General features: G+C 34.4%; 2 protein-coding genes across 2 annotated transcripts; one reads left to right on the top strand and one right to left on the bottom strand.

Annotated features, from left to right (window-relative positions):
• Positions 1-316: 316 nt before the first annotated feature.
• LOC119787926 (olfactory receptor 52J3-like) lies at positions 317-1,427 on the bottom strand. The gene has a single exon (XM_038291996.1). The coding sequence runs from the start codon at positions 1,328-1,330 to the stop codon at positions 398-400; it is 933 nt and encodes a 310-aa protein (XP_038147924.1). The 5' UTR covers positions 1,331-1,427; the 3' UTR covers positions 317-397.
• Positions 1,428-11,921: 10,494 nt separating this feature from the next.
• On the top strand, positions 11,922-14,014 carry LOC119787919 (olfactory receptor 13H1-like). The gene is made up of 2 exons (XM_038291977.1): positions 11,922-11,962; positions 12,270-14,014. Exon 2 carries the CDS (start codon positions 12,293-12,295, stop codon positions 13,229-13,231), a length of 939 nt encoding a protein of 312 aa, XP_038147905.1. The 5' UTR covers positions 11,922-11,962; positions 12,270-12,292; the 3' UTR covers positions 13,232-14,014.
• Positions 14,015-14,267: the final 253 nt, after the last annotated feature.

The raw sequence follows: 14,267 nt of genomic DNA on the forward strand, positions 1-14,267 counted from the left end.
TACAACTCAGAAATCTATAAATACCCAATAGAAACTCCATATTAAGACCCTTAAAACAAAGCAATACACAAGGTTTATAAATTGTTATCATCTTGTTTTTATTTTTTGGAATCATACTAAAAAAATTTCAAGCAAAACAACTTTTAAATTTGCCCATTAATGTTTGCCTTTCAAAGATTTTAACAATTTGGGACTTTCCACACAGTACTCCCTTCAGTCCAGAGTGAATTGAAAACATTTTTATACTCTGTAATAAAAAACAAAAAAGACTAAACATGAAACATGTACTTCAAGGTCATGTTTCTTATTTTGTATTATTAGAATTCTGCTTTTTAATATTGTGATTGTATTTTAAAAATAACAAATGGATAAATGCATTGTGGGATCTGAGTGAAATTCAGGTTACTCTCTTCTTAAATATATCCAGGAAAGTTCTTCGTATTTCACTAGTATACAGGCCATACACAATAGGATTAATAAGTGGAGGTAAAAGAAACATTAGCATCCCCATTACCTTTTGTAAATCAGTAGAAATGTTTTTGAATCTATGCGATAAAACTGTGAAAGTTCCTGCAACCTCAAATATGAGAAGAATAACCAACTGTGCAACACAAGTGTTTACTGCTTTTGTCTTAGTGTCAGATTGCTTCCTACTCAAACATGCAATCAGAATTTTAAGGTAAGAGTATGCCTGAATAGACATACAAAGAACTTGTATGAAAGCTGTGATAAACAGACCAATTACGTTATTGACAGCTGTGTTTCCACACATGAGCTTCACAAGAGATGGGTTGTCACAAAATACGTTCAGTATTACAGATCTACACCTCGTGAGCCTTGACTGAAGAGAAAAGAGGGATAGGATAAAGACAAAGTCACAACCCCAAACCAGGCAGATAATAAGAGCAATAATTCTTGGAGTCATGTAAGAGCTGTACCGTAGAGGCATACAAATGGCAATGTAACGGTCAACGGACATTGCTGCGAGAACAAACAGAATTCCACCAGCACACATGTGGAGAAGAAAAGCTTGTAGAACACAGAGAGGATAGGACACTATATGAGTCTCTGTAACAATATTTGAAAGTATTTTTGGTAGCATTGCTGTTATTCCTATCAGATCATTGAGGGGCAGACTAATCAGTATAAAATACATGGGCTTGTGAAGATTTTCCTTAAGAATAATCAAAGACATCAAAGTCAGATTGCAGGACATTCCAAACAAGTAAATAGCTAGTCCAAAAAAAAACACTGGATACTTTCCTCCAGGTGGAATGAAAAAAGTATCCAGGGTTAGCTGAGAACTAATTCCAAATGAGCTGTTTTCCATTTTTAATGAAGTTGAATGAGAAAGGAGATGATCACCAACACCTAGTACTGAAAATAAAGCAACATTTGAAGTTACAGCAGATACAACTCATGTTTTAATCAACTGTAGAATAAACTGCTAACTGATCTGCATCGCTTGCTTTATTGTTTCTCCTGTGCTTGTTTCGGTCACCTTAGGGATTGGTTCAGTGGCTTGCAGAACAAACAGCAACATAACAACTGAAATGCTTAAGATGACAAGTTCTCCAACTTTTTATGACAACTATAAGATCTAAACTATTTTTCAAAGACTTTTTAAAACAGTTGTAGCACAACTATAAATTGACATTGAATGGTTTATTAAAGGATTTAGATTAAATTTATTCACTGATAAATGATGCACCATAATTGAAACACTAAACAAACTTAAAGTTGAATACAGTTGAATGTTCAACTAACTTTTGTGTTTTTTATTGTGAAATGCAGGAAATTAACTTTTGGAGTTGGCTTTTGAGATAGAGGCAATTTTTTTCTAATGTTCCATTTAATCAATACAAAGTACTATTTAAGAGGTGCTTCTATTTAAAATAGAAGTTTATGTTCTATGACAATAAAATCTTGGGGTGGCCTACTGGTTAGTGAGCAGAGCATTTGCTTCTCTAAGCCGCTGTAAAGGTAGGAGCTTTGAAACTCAGATTGTTAGTGTCCCAAAAACAAAAAGGTTGAGGTAACAATAGAGATGACAAATTTCCTCACTATAGGACAATACACTCTAAATAAAAAGTATAATTCTGAAGTTCAAGACTTTTAGTTTAATAATTTCCTTTTCACCACTACTTACAATAACATACAATTCCAAGTTTTGCAAACTTAAAAGGCAAAATATAATGATTAAACTAAATTCTAAACCTAAACATTTTTGGTTCTGTCAACTTTCCCTTTTTTGTTTCATTTGATGTCAGAATTTAAATTTAAGTTAAATCAGTGTTCACAAAGTGCTGTAACTATTTGGGAAAATAATGTACAGGACACAGAGGGTTAAACAAAAAAGTTCAAAATACAAACTACAAAAAGTTTAAATAGATTAAAAGTATAAAATAAAGGATGGATAAAATGAAAGAAGGACTAAAAGAGAAGAGTAAATAAAAGCCAATCTGTCAGAAAATACAAAAAACCTTTGCAAAAATGTGTGTGTCTGAGATTGTTTTTAAACTTTCAGAGGGATGTACGGTGGCTGAGAAGTGCAAAACACATTTACAATTCAAAAACACATTAACAAATAAAAAACAAAATAACATTTGAAGAAACAAAATTATATTTTACGAAACAATTTATTTTTGAAAAAAAAGTTACAATTCTTAAAAACACATTTACATTTTAGCAAACAAATTTACATTAACAAATAAACAAAATAACATTTGAAGAAACAAATTTATATTTTATGAAACAAATGTATTTTTGAAAAAAAAGTTTAAATTTTTAAAAACACATTTACAATTCAAAAACACATTAACAAATAAAAAACAAAATAAAATTTGAAGAAACAAAATTATATTTTATGAAACAATTTATTTTTGAAAAAAAAAGTTTAAATTTTTAAAAACACATTTACATTTAAGGAAACAAATTCACATTTTAAATAAGTTAGATTTTAGGTGAGAGAAAGTTTCATTTTAGAGAAAAAAAAAACATTATAGGGAAACAAATTTACATCTAAAAAAAAATTGACCGTTCGGAAACACTTGTACAAGTGCAAAGACAAAACTGCAAGTGGCAAAACACATTTACATAGCCAAAAACAAATTAACAAAAGACGGCTACACGGAAAGGGAATGTCCCAGTGGCCGGATGTGACGTCACGATTACCCTGACTTGTAGTACAAACAGCTCAATCTGTAGTCCTCCTGCTTCACGTGAAAAATCAGCGGCGATTTTAGATGGAAAGAATTGCACTGAAGCTGTTTTTCTTAAGTTTACGCTAACCGAACAATGTTTTCAGCCAATTTACACCATTTTGTTCTTCGTGCGGACGGTCTCTGGAACTTTTACGGGACACGGTACAAGGTGGCAGGACCAAGCAGCAGAGCCGAGCTCAATTCGTGGCAGTGGCTGCGGCAGAGCCTGCCATCGGAGAGGCCGATGGTGGCCGCTGCCGGCAGAGCTTGCCATCGGAGAGGCCGATGGTGGCTGCTGCCGGCCGAGGCCACTTATTCGCAGATAAAGTACTCCGTTCCATCAAGTAAATGTGACATTATAAAAGTTTTAATGCAGTTTATTAAGCACTAACATCACAATAAAAAGAAACCCGTAAAGAATACATTTTAATACAGGTTATTAAGCGATAACATCACAATATATAGCCTATATATATATATATATATATATAAAACAATCTAGTTAGAAGTACTATAAATAAGGCATTTGCCGAAAAACCGCAGGAAAAATACCAAAAAAATAATTAAATACCAAAGAAAAGTAATTAAAAAACTACATGACAAAATAATAGTGGCTCCGGCCAGTAATACGCCCGGCTCTGCTGCTTGGTCCTGCCACCTGGTCCGTGTCCCGTAAAAGTTCCAGAGACCGTCCGCACGAAGAACAAAATGGTGTAAATTGGCTGAAAACATTGTTCGGTTAGCGTAAACTTAAGAAAAACAGCTTCAGTGCAATTCTTTCCATCTAAAATCGCCGCTGATTTTTCACGTGAAGCAGGAGGACTACAGATTGAGCTGTTTGTACTACAAGTCAGGGTAATCGTGACGTCACATCCGGCCACTGGGACATTCCCTTTCCGTGTAGCCGTCTTTTGTTAATTTGTTTTTGGCTATGTAAATGTGTTTTGCCACTTGCAGTTTTGTCTTTGCACTTGTACAAGTGTTTCCGAACGGTCAATTTTTTTTTAGATGTAAATTTGTTTCCCTATAATGTATTTTTTTTCTCTAAAATGAAACTTTCTCTCACCTAAAATCTTAACTTATTTAAAATGTGAATTTGTTTCCTTAAATGTAAACGTGTTTTTAAAAATTTAAACTTTTTTTTTCAAAAATAAATTGTTTCATAAAATATAATTTTGTTTCTTCAAATATTATTTAGTTTTTTATTTGTTAATGTTTTTTTGAATTGTAAATGTGTTTTTAAAAATTTAAACTTTTTTTTTCAAAAATACATTTGTTTCATAAAATATCATTTTGTTTCTTCGAATGTTATTTTGTTTATTTGTTAATGTAAATTTGTTTGCTAAAATGTAAATGTGTTTTTAAAAATTGTAACTTTTTTTCAAAAATAAATTGTTTCATAAAATATAATTTTGTTTCTTCAAATGTTATTTTGTTTTTTATTTGTTAATGTGTTTTTGAATTGTAAATGTGTTTTGCACTTCTCAGCCACCGTAGGGATGAGAGCTGTCTAACATCTGATGGTGGCTCTTTCCACATCTGCAGAGCAGCTACAGTAGAGAGAAAGGAGCCCACATAGGTAAGGAAGTGCCAATCCATTGAGAGATCTAAAAACAAACAGAAAAATACAACAACTTTGAAATGCACACTGAAATGCACTGGTAATCAGCAGAGCAATGTTAAACAGGGGTGATTTGAACAGACTTCCCTGCTGGAGTTAGGAGTTGAGCTGCATCATTTTGAACAATGCAAACGCTTAATAGATGTGTTACTAATTCCTAAATATCATGCATTACAGTAATCCAGTCTGGATAAAAAAAATAAATATATATATATATATATATATATATATAGAAAGGCTGCAAATAATGAGTAGTTGAATCTGAATCAACCAGTGAAATTTTTTTGTGTCAGGGGAGTCCAGGTTATGTTTTAACAACAAAAGTAATTTCCCTCTGGGATTATTAAAGTATTTCTGATTCTGATACATCCTATTTCTTGTCTTCTTCATCTAATTCTTCTGTCCCTTCTCATGTGTTTCTTCTTTGTCCTGTTCCTTCTTAATTAATTAGAAAATTAATTCCATTTTATTGTCATTACACTGTCACAAGTACAGAGCAACGAAACGAATTCCATGCATTCAACCCATTTCCTTGGGGAGCAGTGGGCTGCCATTGTGCGGCCCGGCGAGCAGTGTGGGGTTAAGAGTCTTGCTCAGGGACCCAGAGTGGCAGATCGAACTCACAACCTCAGGATTCAAAGCCCTATGACCTACTCACTAGGCCGCCACTCACCCTTCTTACTCATATAGCTGGCATTACCTACAAACACTGACATTGACCTTCCAGATTTTACTTTTTTTTAAATTATTATTTCAACACAGACTTTCTCCTGAAACATGTTATCTTTAGCAATAAAGATATATTTTTATTGACTGGCATTGATATTATTTAATTAAGCAGATTGACGACATATGCAAGTAGGAGTAATATTGCTCATATGCTGCCTTAAATGTTCTGTGTACTGTAAATACATACAAAATTCAAGCAGACTATGTGCCAAGTCTCGTATGGGATGACGTTGGAAAAAATATTGTTGTTGAGATCTTGCATATTTCATAAACAATAGATCTTAAAGATTTATTATTTATTCTTTTAACTTAGTTCTATACAACTTCAAAATGCATCTTCTTAAAGCCTGTGTTTTATGAACCACTGATATTCAAAGAGAGAATGTTATCTGCTAATAAGATAAAAATGAAGGTCCAGCATCCTCTAGATCAGGCCTTAAGGTCCCAAGTCTAGCACCTTTTAGAGGTCTCTTTGCTTCAACACACCTAAGTCGAAGTTGTTAGCAGGACTCTGAAGAACTTTGCTTGATCCAGATATCTCAAACTTTACCTCCTACCTCTTGTTCCTAGTTCCAACATAATGTCTCTTGAAAAAAACGTGAAGATGATAAAAACTTACTATGAACTGGGACTGTTGCATTGCCAGTGTGTAGGGTGTAGAGTGACTAATTGAAATGTATTTCAGCTTTCTGAAACTACTGTTAATCATATATGTATCAACTGATTTCCTTAGAATTACCTTGAGTTTGCCAACATACAAACAGGTCACATGGATTATGGCCTACATTGAATTTCAAAGGAACTGAGACCCTTCAACTAGCTGTATCTCTCTATCTGAAAATTTCAATTAGCTGCATCTCTCTAAAGGAATAAAATATCCTCACTCATTTGTTTGTATAGTGTTTCTGGAAGAGCTTTTTAACTAACTGGCTTATGTAAAAAGCAAAGGTTTCCATGGTAAATTCAGCCCTATTGTAAGCTCGGTAACAATTAATAGATGCAAAGTTTTTTTTTCTCTCCCTCCCTTGTTTTCTGACAAAAGTTATTATTTTGTACAGATTTATAGTATTTTAATTGTTCATTTTTTCAGTGGTAAAAAAAAATTGAATACTGTAAAATTAATAATTGATTAAAAAAAATTATTAAATAAATACTTTTTAAATAAAATTGATAGATTGATAGGTAATTACTACTCTGGTCAAGGAAAAATGTACATCCAACATTTGTTTACCAAAAGGTTCATTAATCTTTATTCATCCATTTTCCATCTGCTTGATTGTTTTGGAGGCTGGATGAAAGTCTGACTCGCCATTGAACAGTCAGCAGTCCATCACCGAGCAACAAGGAGACTCACAGGACAGGTAATCATGAACCAAAGAATATGTTCGATCAAACACTGTCCACTTGCATTAATAGGCAATATGAGAGAGCCAGATATATACATGGGTCGTATTTAACCCCCCTCCTAAAACAGGTCCTCTAGTGGTATTGGAACCAACATCCTTCTACTGCAAATTAAAATGTATATATTATAAATATTTTGGGTAGAATCTAATAATCCAGTTTAAGTGTTTTTCTATTCTGGATTTACCAAATATACAATAAATAACCATGTTGTTTATTATGGTGAATGAAAAAAAAAAAAAACATTTGACAGGGAAAATTCTGGTACCATCCAACTAGATGGTATTTACGATGGAAAAAATGTTGTCTCATTACTCTGTCAAAACATTTCTAATAATGAGCCCCTTTGAGATAAAGCTAAATTATTGTTATTAACAGTCTCAAAAAATAATTAATCCCTGGAGGAATTTCTATCTAATATGAATGCTAATTCCCACTATGGGATGTTGTCCCACAATGCACCTGGGAGGTGACATGTAAATCATCCAGGTTGGCGACTGAGGCAACTTTTAAGGCAACTTTTGAAACTAACACGTTGAATGTTCTTTTGTAAAAACATGAATTGATTGCTGATTTTGATTTTCTTTTCTTTTAAAAAGGTAATATTTATAGGAAACAGATTAAAGCTGCCTGAATAATTGAAACAGGGCACTGAAGTGGTCACAGAGACCATCTGGGAACAAAGACCACAAAAGCACCTTTGGGACAACAGGAAAGACCAATTATTATACCCCAGAGAACTGGACTTTATAAAATTGAAGATAAGCTTTGGATGTTTCTCCAGTTAATGTGAGATGTTTGGTGTATTGTGATACTATTTCTCATAGTAGAAGGCCTAAGCCGCTTCTCAATTCACGAGAATGCGAGTATGGAATAGTTATAATTTTATAATGTTATTCAAGCAAATATCTATTAAATAAAACAGCACAAATCCACCAGATAAAAAAAATTAAATAAAAATGTTGCCAAATTTAACAATAACAAAAGAATGGGATTAGCAGCTGTACTTCACGCACAACTAGGCCAAGAGAAGGCTACTGCAGATGAGCAAACATTACCTCTGGCTGCAGCTAGCCTCGGGTGTCTGCGGCCAAGGTCCTCCCAACATCTGAACTTTTCTTCAGTTACGCATAAAAATAATTAATTGGGCCATATGAAAGTTTAAAAGCATAATTTTCTCGCCCCTGTAGAGCAACGGCAGCAGAAAAGTAAACTCTGAGCTCTGTGAACGCTCCCTTGGAACTCACCTGTTGCTGCGGTGTATGCTGGGACAGCGGTCAGTCTGAAAAACATAATATTCTCAAATATTCTCATTTTTGTGTTCTTGACAATTGAAACAGTGCTGGGGCTGAGGCTGGTGAAATGTCACGAGAATGCACAAGTACTCATATTGATGATGGCCCTAAACACGAGCCTGCTTATATATTCTGTTGAATCTCTAACAGTATACATAAACCAGGCTGATACCATGTAGAACTTAAATTGAATTACACGTATCAATCTGGGAAACATCCTGTAGAAAGTGTTTACAAAGGGAGGGATATTCAGTGCAATTCTTCAAGTTGATGGGGTACCTGATTCCGATGTTGAGTTTTTAGCCAATCACAGCAGCAGTAGCAGATGTGATTGGCAAAGAATGTGATTTACAAAGTTAAATGATAAATCAACCTCTTACAAAATCCGGCCCGGAGGAACATGCAACCATCTTACCATCAACAAAGGCAAAAATCGCATCCTTTTGTTTGTTTTTCAAAAAGATTTAAGGGTATTCAAAATGAGGTTCAAGTCCTAAAAATATCTATTGTCTTTGCTGCTACTCCTCGAAACTGTTCTGCTTCACCAGTGGTTGATTGTGATGACAGCTGACTTTTTATTCTTACTCTGCCTTGTCTCTCATTGGTAGGGACTGAAATAAAGCTAAAAAACGTGGTATTCTTCACTGCTGTTGACTTTGTCAGCCATTTTACTTACAGTCAGTTTACTTACCAAGGTTTCCCTTTCATATCATAAAAGAGGGCAACAAAGTGGTCTGAAAGTGCTTTCTTTTTAGATGTTTTCTTAATCCCTCTGCTAAAGTTCATTTCAGTATAGGGATATTTTTTCGAAAATATTTCATAAATGTTATCTTTCCATACATATACAGTATACATTTAAAAAGGAGAAAGGGATGTCACAATCACTTTTGGTCCAGAAGTTGCCTCGAGGGGATCCCTGACCTACTGTTATTTTTTGTTTTTTCTTTTAAACACTGGATCCCACTTGTCGTTCTTTGATGAGCGATGGACCAAGCGCCTGCACAGGGGGCCGGCGCTCATCTGCACCTTTGAGCTCACTAACGTCTGACCACTGAATTTGGCCCAGTGATGGACAAAGTACTCAACAGTAGTTCTTCAGTAAAAGTATTGATACTTATAGTCAGACCTTACTCAACTACAAGTAAAAGTTACTTGATCAAACATCTACTCAAGTTAAAGTTTTGAAGTACTCCATCTATATATCTTCTCTCACTTAATCCGTCAGGGTCCTGGTGGAGCTGGTACCCGTTCTCCAGCAGTCTATGGACGAGAAGCAGGGTACACCCTGGACAGGTCACCTGTGTGTCACAGGGCAACACAGAGACACATGAAAACATACAACAGTGCACACTCACACCTAAGGACAATTTAAAGAAGCCAATTCAACTAACAGGTCATGTTTCTGTACAGTGGGAAGAAGCCGGAGTACCCAGAGAGAACCCATGCATGCCAGGGAGAAAATGCCCATGAGAACACATAAATTACATAAGTAAAGTAAAGAGTCTCAAAAAAGAACTGACGTACAGTATTCAAGTAAATGTACTTTGTTACTTTCCTCCATTGATTGGGCCTTATTGGTGGCCAAAGAGGAGGAGATCATTATTTGGCTCATGTTAATGCTTTACCTTAAATCTGAAAAAACATTTTATTTTATGAGAGTTGGACTTAATGTCCCTGACTGAAAGATGGCTGGTAGCTAAACTATGTTTTCAAAACTTGTCCCTCTGGACTGCAAGTTCTTTAGCACTCATCTGACTTCTGGTAAATATGTTGCTGTCCATTCAGGCAGATGTTTATCCAACTTTTCTACAACCTTAAAATTTTGACTGCAGTATTGTTAAAAATTGTATCATGAGAAAAATTTTTGGTACTTCTGAAAGAAAAAACTCACTGTGGTCAGAGAAATAACTCAGATCTGACAAAAGTAAAATTTTTAAATTATATCAAAATGAATGAATGGAAAACAGACATTGGTTTTCAATCAGGGTTCAACATAAAGATTTTAAAAATCATGAAATCCCAATGATACTTCTGCATCCATCAGCAGGTTTGGCCCACTCCTCATGAGCAATCTACTCCTGTTGTCTCAGGTTTGAAGGTTGCACTTTTTCTTTTAGGGCTCATAGAGGGCCACTTTAGAATACCCAAAATTTTCGTTATTAGCTGTATTTTGGGTCATCATCCTGTTGCAAGACCCATTACCTCCATCTAAAACCAAGGTTTCTGACAATGAGCAGCACATTTCTCTAGAATCTCACGATAGTCCTGAAATTAGCTTGAACCATGCAGAGATTCAAGACACTCTGTACCAGCAAAGCAGCCCCACAAGCAAAGCAACCTCAGAACATAAGAGAGCCTTCTTCCTCTAGGGCCGTATTTATCATGCACCTTAGAATTAGTTCTAAAATCACTCTGAAGATTGCACTCTCTTCCTCTTCTTTGCTCCTGCTCTGCATCCTCTGTGCCTTTTCAACTTAACCAGGACTTGTGGAAGTAGTGAAAGTATTGTTTACAGCTTCTAAGATTTTTTTGAGCTGCTCCTAGATGTAAAAAAGAAACATCTATTTTGCTATAATTACACATCATTATAAACGTCTTAAAATTATTTTTTTTTTTTTAGCAAAAATCCTTTCAGCTGCACAGCATCTAACACCAGAGGTAAAAAAAAAAGAGTAGAAAACCTAAAAAAAGGAGCTTTTATCCACAATGGAGGACATAAAGTTCTTTTGAGAAGAGTATCAGTATCAAATAAGCAGAGCTACTCTAACACGCATCCACTTCCTGTTCAAATCCCATGGTCTGGCATGCTGGGTACTGTACCAAAACCCTAGTTTCCTCTCCAGGCTCTGCAAGCTGCCCATCCCTGAGGCAGTGGTTCCTAGAGTGGGGGGCACAAGCACCAGGGGGAGCTCAGTAATTGAAGGGGGGCAAGGTAGAAGTTAACTGAATAAACTGCCAACATTAAGAGGTCATTGTTTAAAATTGTACTTAAGGTAATGTTAAATTCTGTTATCCTTTAAGAAAATACTGTTTGACTTAAAATAATGACATTTAAAAGAGGTAGGTTTGTGATTTAAAGAGGTGGCAAGTTTTTTGGATGTGCTTTTCATTGTGAAAATTAATAAACAAGGAATGTAAAAAAAAAAAAAGGGAAAAAAATGGTTTAAGGGGAGCATGAAAGCTTTCTTCTAAGTCAAAGTAGGACCCAGCAAGAAAAGTTTTGCAACCACTGTCCTAATGAATGTTTTAAATACTTTCCTTTTCATGTAAATTTGCAATCACCAATAAAGTTGATTATGTTTATTATCGTAAACCACAAAGAAAGTAGCTTCTGAAGTGATTAGAAAATAAAGACAAATCTTCTCTGTTGCTTCTAATTTAAAGTGTTTTTGTCTTAAACACATTAGACTTGTTTTTTGTTTTAAATATTGTCAAGTTTTCTGTTATGTTCTTGTGTGTTTTTACCCTCATGCCATTGTACAAAAGTCCAGAGTTGTCTAAGGTATTTAGAAATAGTGTTCTAAAGATTTTCATCTCTAAACATGTGCAAAAGTCTTTGTGACAAAATATTACACCCGTACAAACAACAAAAATACCAAATTAACTAGGGAATCGCTCCTTCCAGAGCAAGGTATTTATCACTGCAGATATTCAGAGGGTAGGGGTTATCCAGAGTAGGCTACCTGTTGTACATATGCTAAGAAAAAAAGGTAAGTATAGTTCATGGTTAATATTTTTACTTTTATTCAGTTAGGTTTTCTTTGATATATGTTTTTACTGCTCAATTATATACGTAGATTAATTAATTAGTAGGGCAGATTACACTTATGCTTAGATAGGTGTTTAAACTGCATAGAAATAAATACAATACTATAAAAGAATGTTTTACTGAATCTGAGTTTTATATTCATATAAATTAATAAAACAATATTTTATATTAAGATTTTTATATTTGTGTGTTTTTGACATTGCAAAGCATGTTTACTTTCTGCAATTTTTTGGTTGTTTTTTTTTTAGATTTTTTAACCACATGAAAGAAAATGGGGGGAAATTCTTCAATTCCGTCCAATATGTTGGAGATCGAAGGATTTGAAATATCACCTGAGTTCAAATACCCTCTGTTTTTCTTACTTCTGTTTGTCTACTCCACTCTGCTCTTTTCTAACATTGGGGTTCTCATACTTATCTTAAAGGAAAAGAGTTTACATCAACCCATGTACTTTCTATTCTGTAACCTATCTGTGAACGACCTGATTGGAAACACGGTCCTGCTGCCTCAGCTGATGGCTCATGTCCTTTCCACAAAACGTTTCGTCACCTATAACCAGTGTTTGTTTCAAGCTTTTCATAGCCATACCTTTGGATCAGCATCGCACATAATTCTTGTATTCATGGCAGTTGACAGATATGTTGCAATCTGCAACCCCCTGCGGTACAGCACCATCATGACTAATAAAACTGTAATAGGCCTATCTGCCACCGCCTGGGGGGTGTCTATACTGCTGGTGTCTGTACTCCTTGGGCTTACTGTGAGGCTGTCTCGATGCAGATCTGTTATCAGAAATGCTTTTTGTGACAATCCATCATTGTTCAAGCTTTCTTGTGAGGATGTGTCTATCAACAACTTCTATGGACTGTTTTTTACTGTGCTGGTATTTACCTTTTCAATTGGAGGTATTGCTGCTACTTACATCAGAATAGCTTTAATCTGCTGGATAAAGAAAAACAAGGAGCTGAATAACAAAGCACTTCAAACCTGTGCAAGCCACCTTGTACTTTATTTAATTATGCTCTGGACAGGGTTCCTCACTATTATATTGCACCGATTCCCAAATTATCCAGATTTAAGGAAAATTGCATATATTTTATTTCATGTTGTGCCTGCTAATTTAAATCCTATTATCTATGGACTACAAACACGATCTTTAAGAGACAAAATTACTCAAATATTCCAAAGAAAAACTGTTATTTCCATCTAGCATTTATCTTTCTGCAGCTTATATACTGTAATTATAACACATTTTTTGCTTTAAAGATAGATTTTTTTCCTCCCACATCCTTAAAAGAATCATTAGTGATAACTTTATGATGCATGTCTTTTAAACTACATTCATCAAGTCCTCTTCCTGAATCAGTGAAAAAAAGTTCATTTAAAGCGATTTCCTGTTTTTGACCTGTGATCAGTGGTCTCTAAATAAGTGTATGTCGTATTTAATCTTATAAATTCTCACTGCTGGAGATGTTTTTCTAAAAAATGTTGTTGAATTTTACACCAACTTTTCAATACCTCTAAAAAAAAAAATAACAGTTTCAAAAGTAGAATTCTAAATCTGGCTAAAATGAAAAAGGAAAAACCAAGAAAAATATCTTATGCAGAAATGCTCCAATTACGTTGGTTGAAGTTTCACTTGAGTAATTGTTGAAAGTAATTGTTGGATTTAATGCTGAAGTTTAATAAATCAGTTTTAACATGTTCTTATTAAATAAGACTTCTGTCTTTAGATAACTAAGGATTAACTTAACATTGTAATTTATTTTGTGTTTTTGTGCTAATATATGTTGCCTTTTGTCAGCCATACCCTGAGGATGAATGCCTTTTTAGAAAAAACATATATTATTTGTAAAATAACCATGATTCTTCTTCTTTTGCCTTGTGTCCAGGGAAGAGGAGTGTAATTTATCTACTGTATTCTCCTATCTATTTTTACTGAACTATAGTCATCTAAATGATTCAATTTAAAGGGGGGCAATAAAAATGTTGAAAAAAGATAGTACTGGTCTTTAAATTATACCTTTAAAGGGCAACAAAATTCCCTTTAAAAACTAAACATTATTCCCTTCATTGCTGTTTTTCATTCACTAAATTGAGTTTCTTAAAGGCCTTTATTAACCAGCGTGAATGCCATGCTTTTTTTAGTTCGTTTTTGGCATATAGACTAAATTTATATAGTTCTTTTCTAGTTATACTGGCCACTCAAAGCACTTCACACTATTGCCACATCCACCCTAATGTTT

Source organism: Cyprinodon tularosa, unplaced genomic scaffold (genome assembly GCF_016077235.1).
Source record: "Cyprinodon tularosa strain WSP-4 unplaced genomic scaffold, ASM1607723v1 ctg305, whole genome shotgun sequence".
Taxonomy (NCBI): Eukaryota; Metazoa; Chordata; class Actinopteri; order Cyprinodontiformes; family Cyprinodontidae; genus Cyprinodon; species Cyprinodon tularosa.

Coding starts and splice junctions, on each gene's coding strand:
- LOC119787926 (XM_038291996.1), bottom strand. CDS start 1,330: ATGGAAAACAGCTCATTTGGAATTAGTTCTCAGCTAACCCTGGATACT.
- LOC119787919 (XM_038291977.1), top strand. CDS start 12,293: ATGGGGGGAAATTCTTCAATTCCGTCCAATATGTTGGAGATCGAAGGA.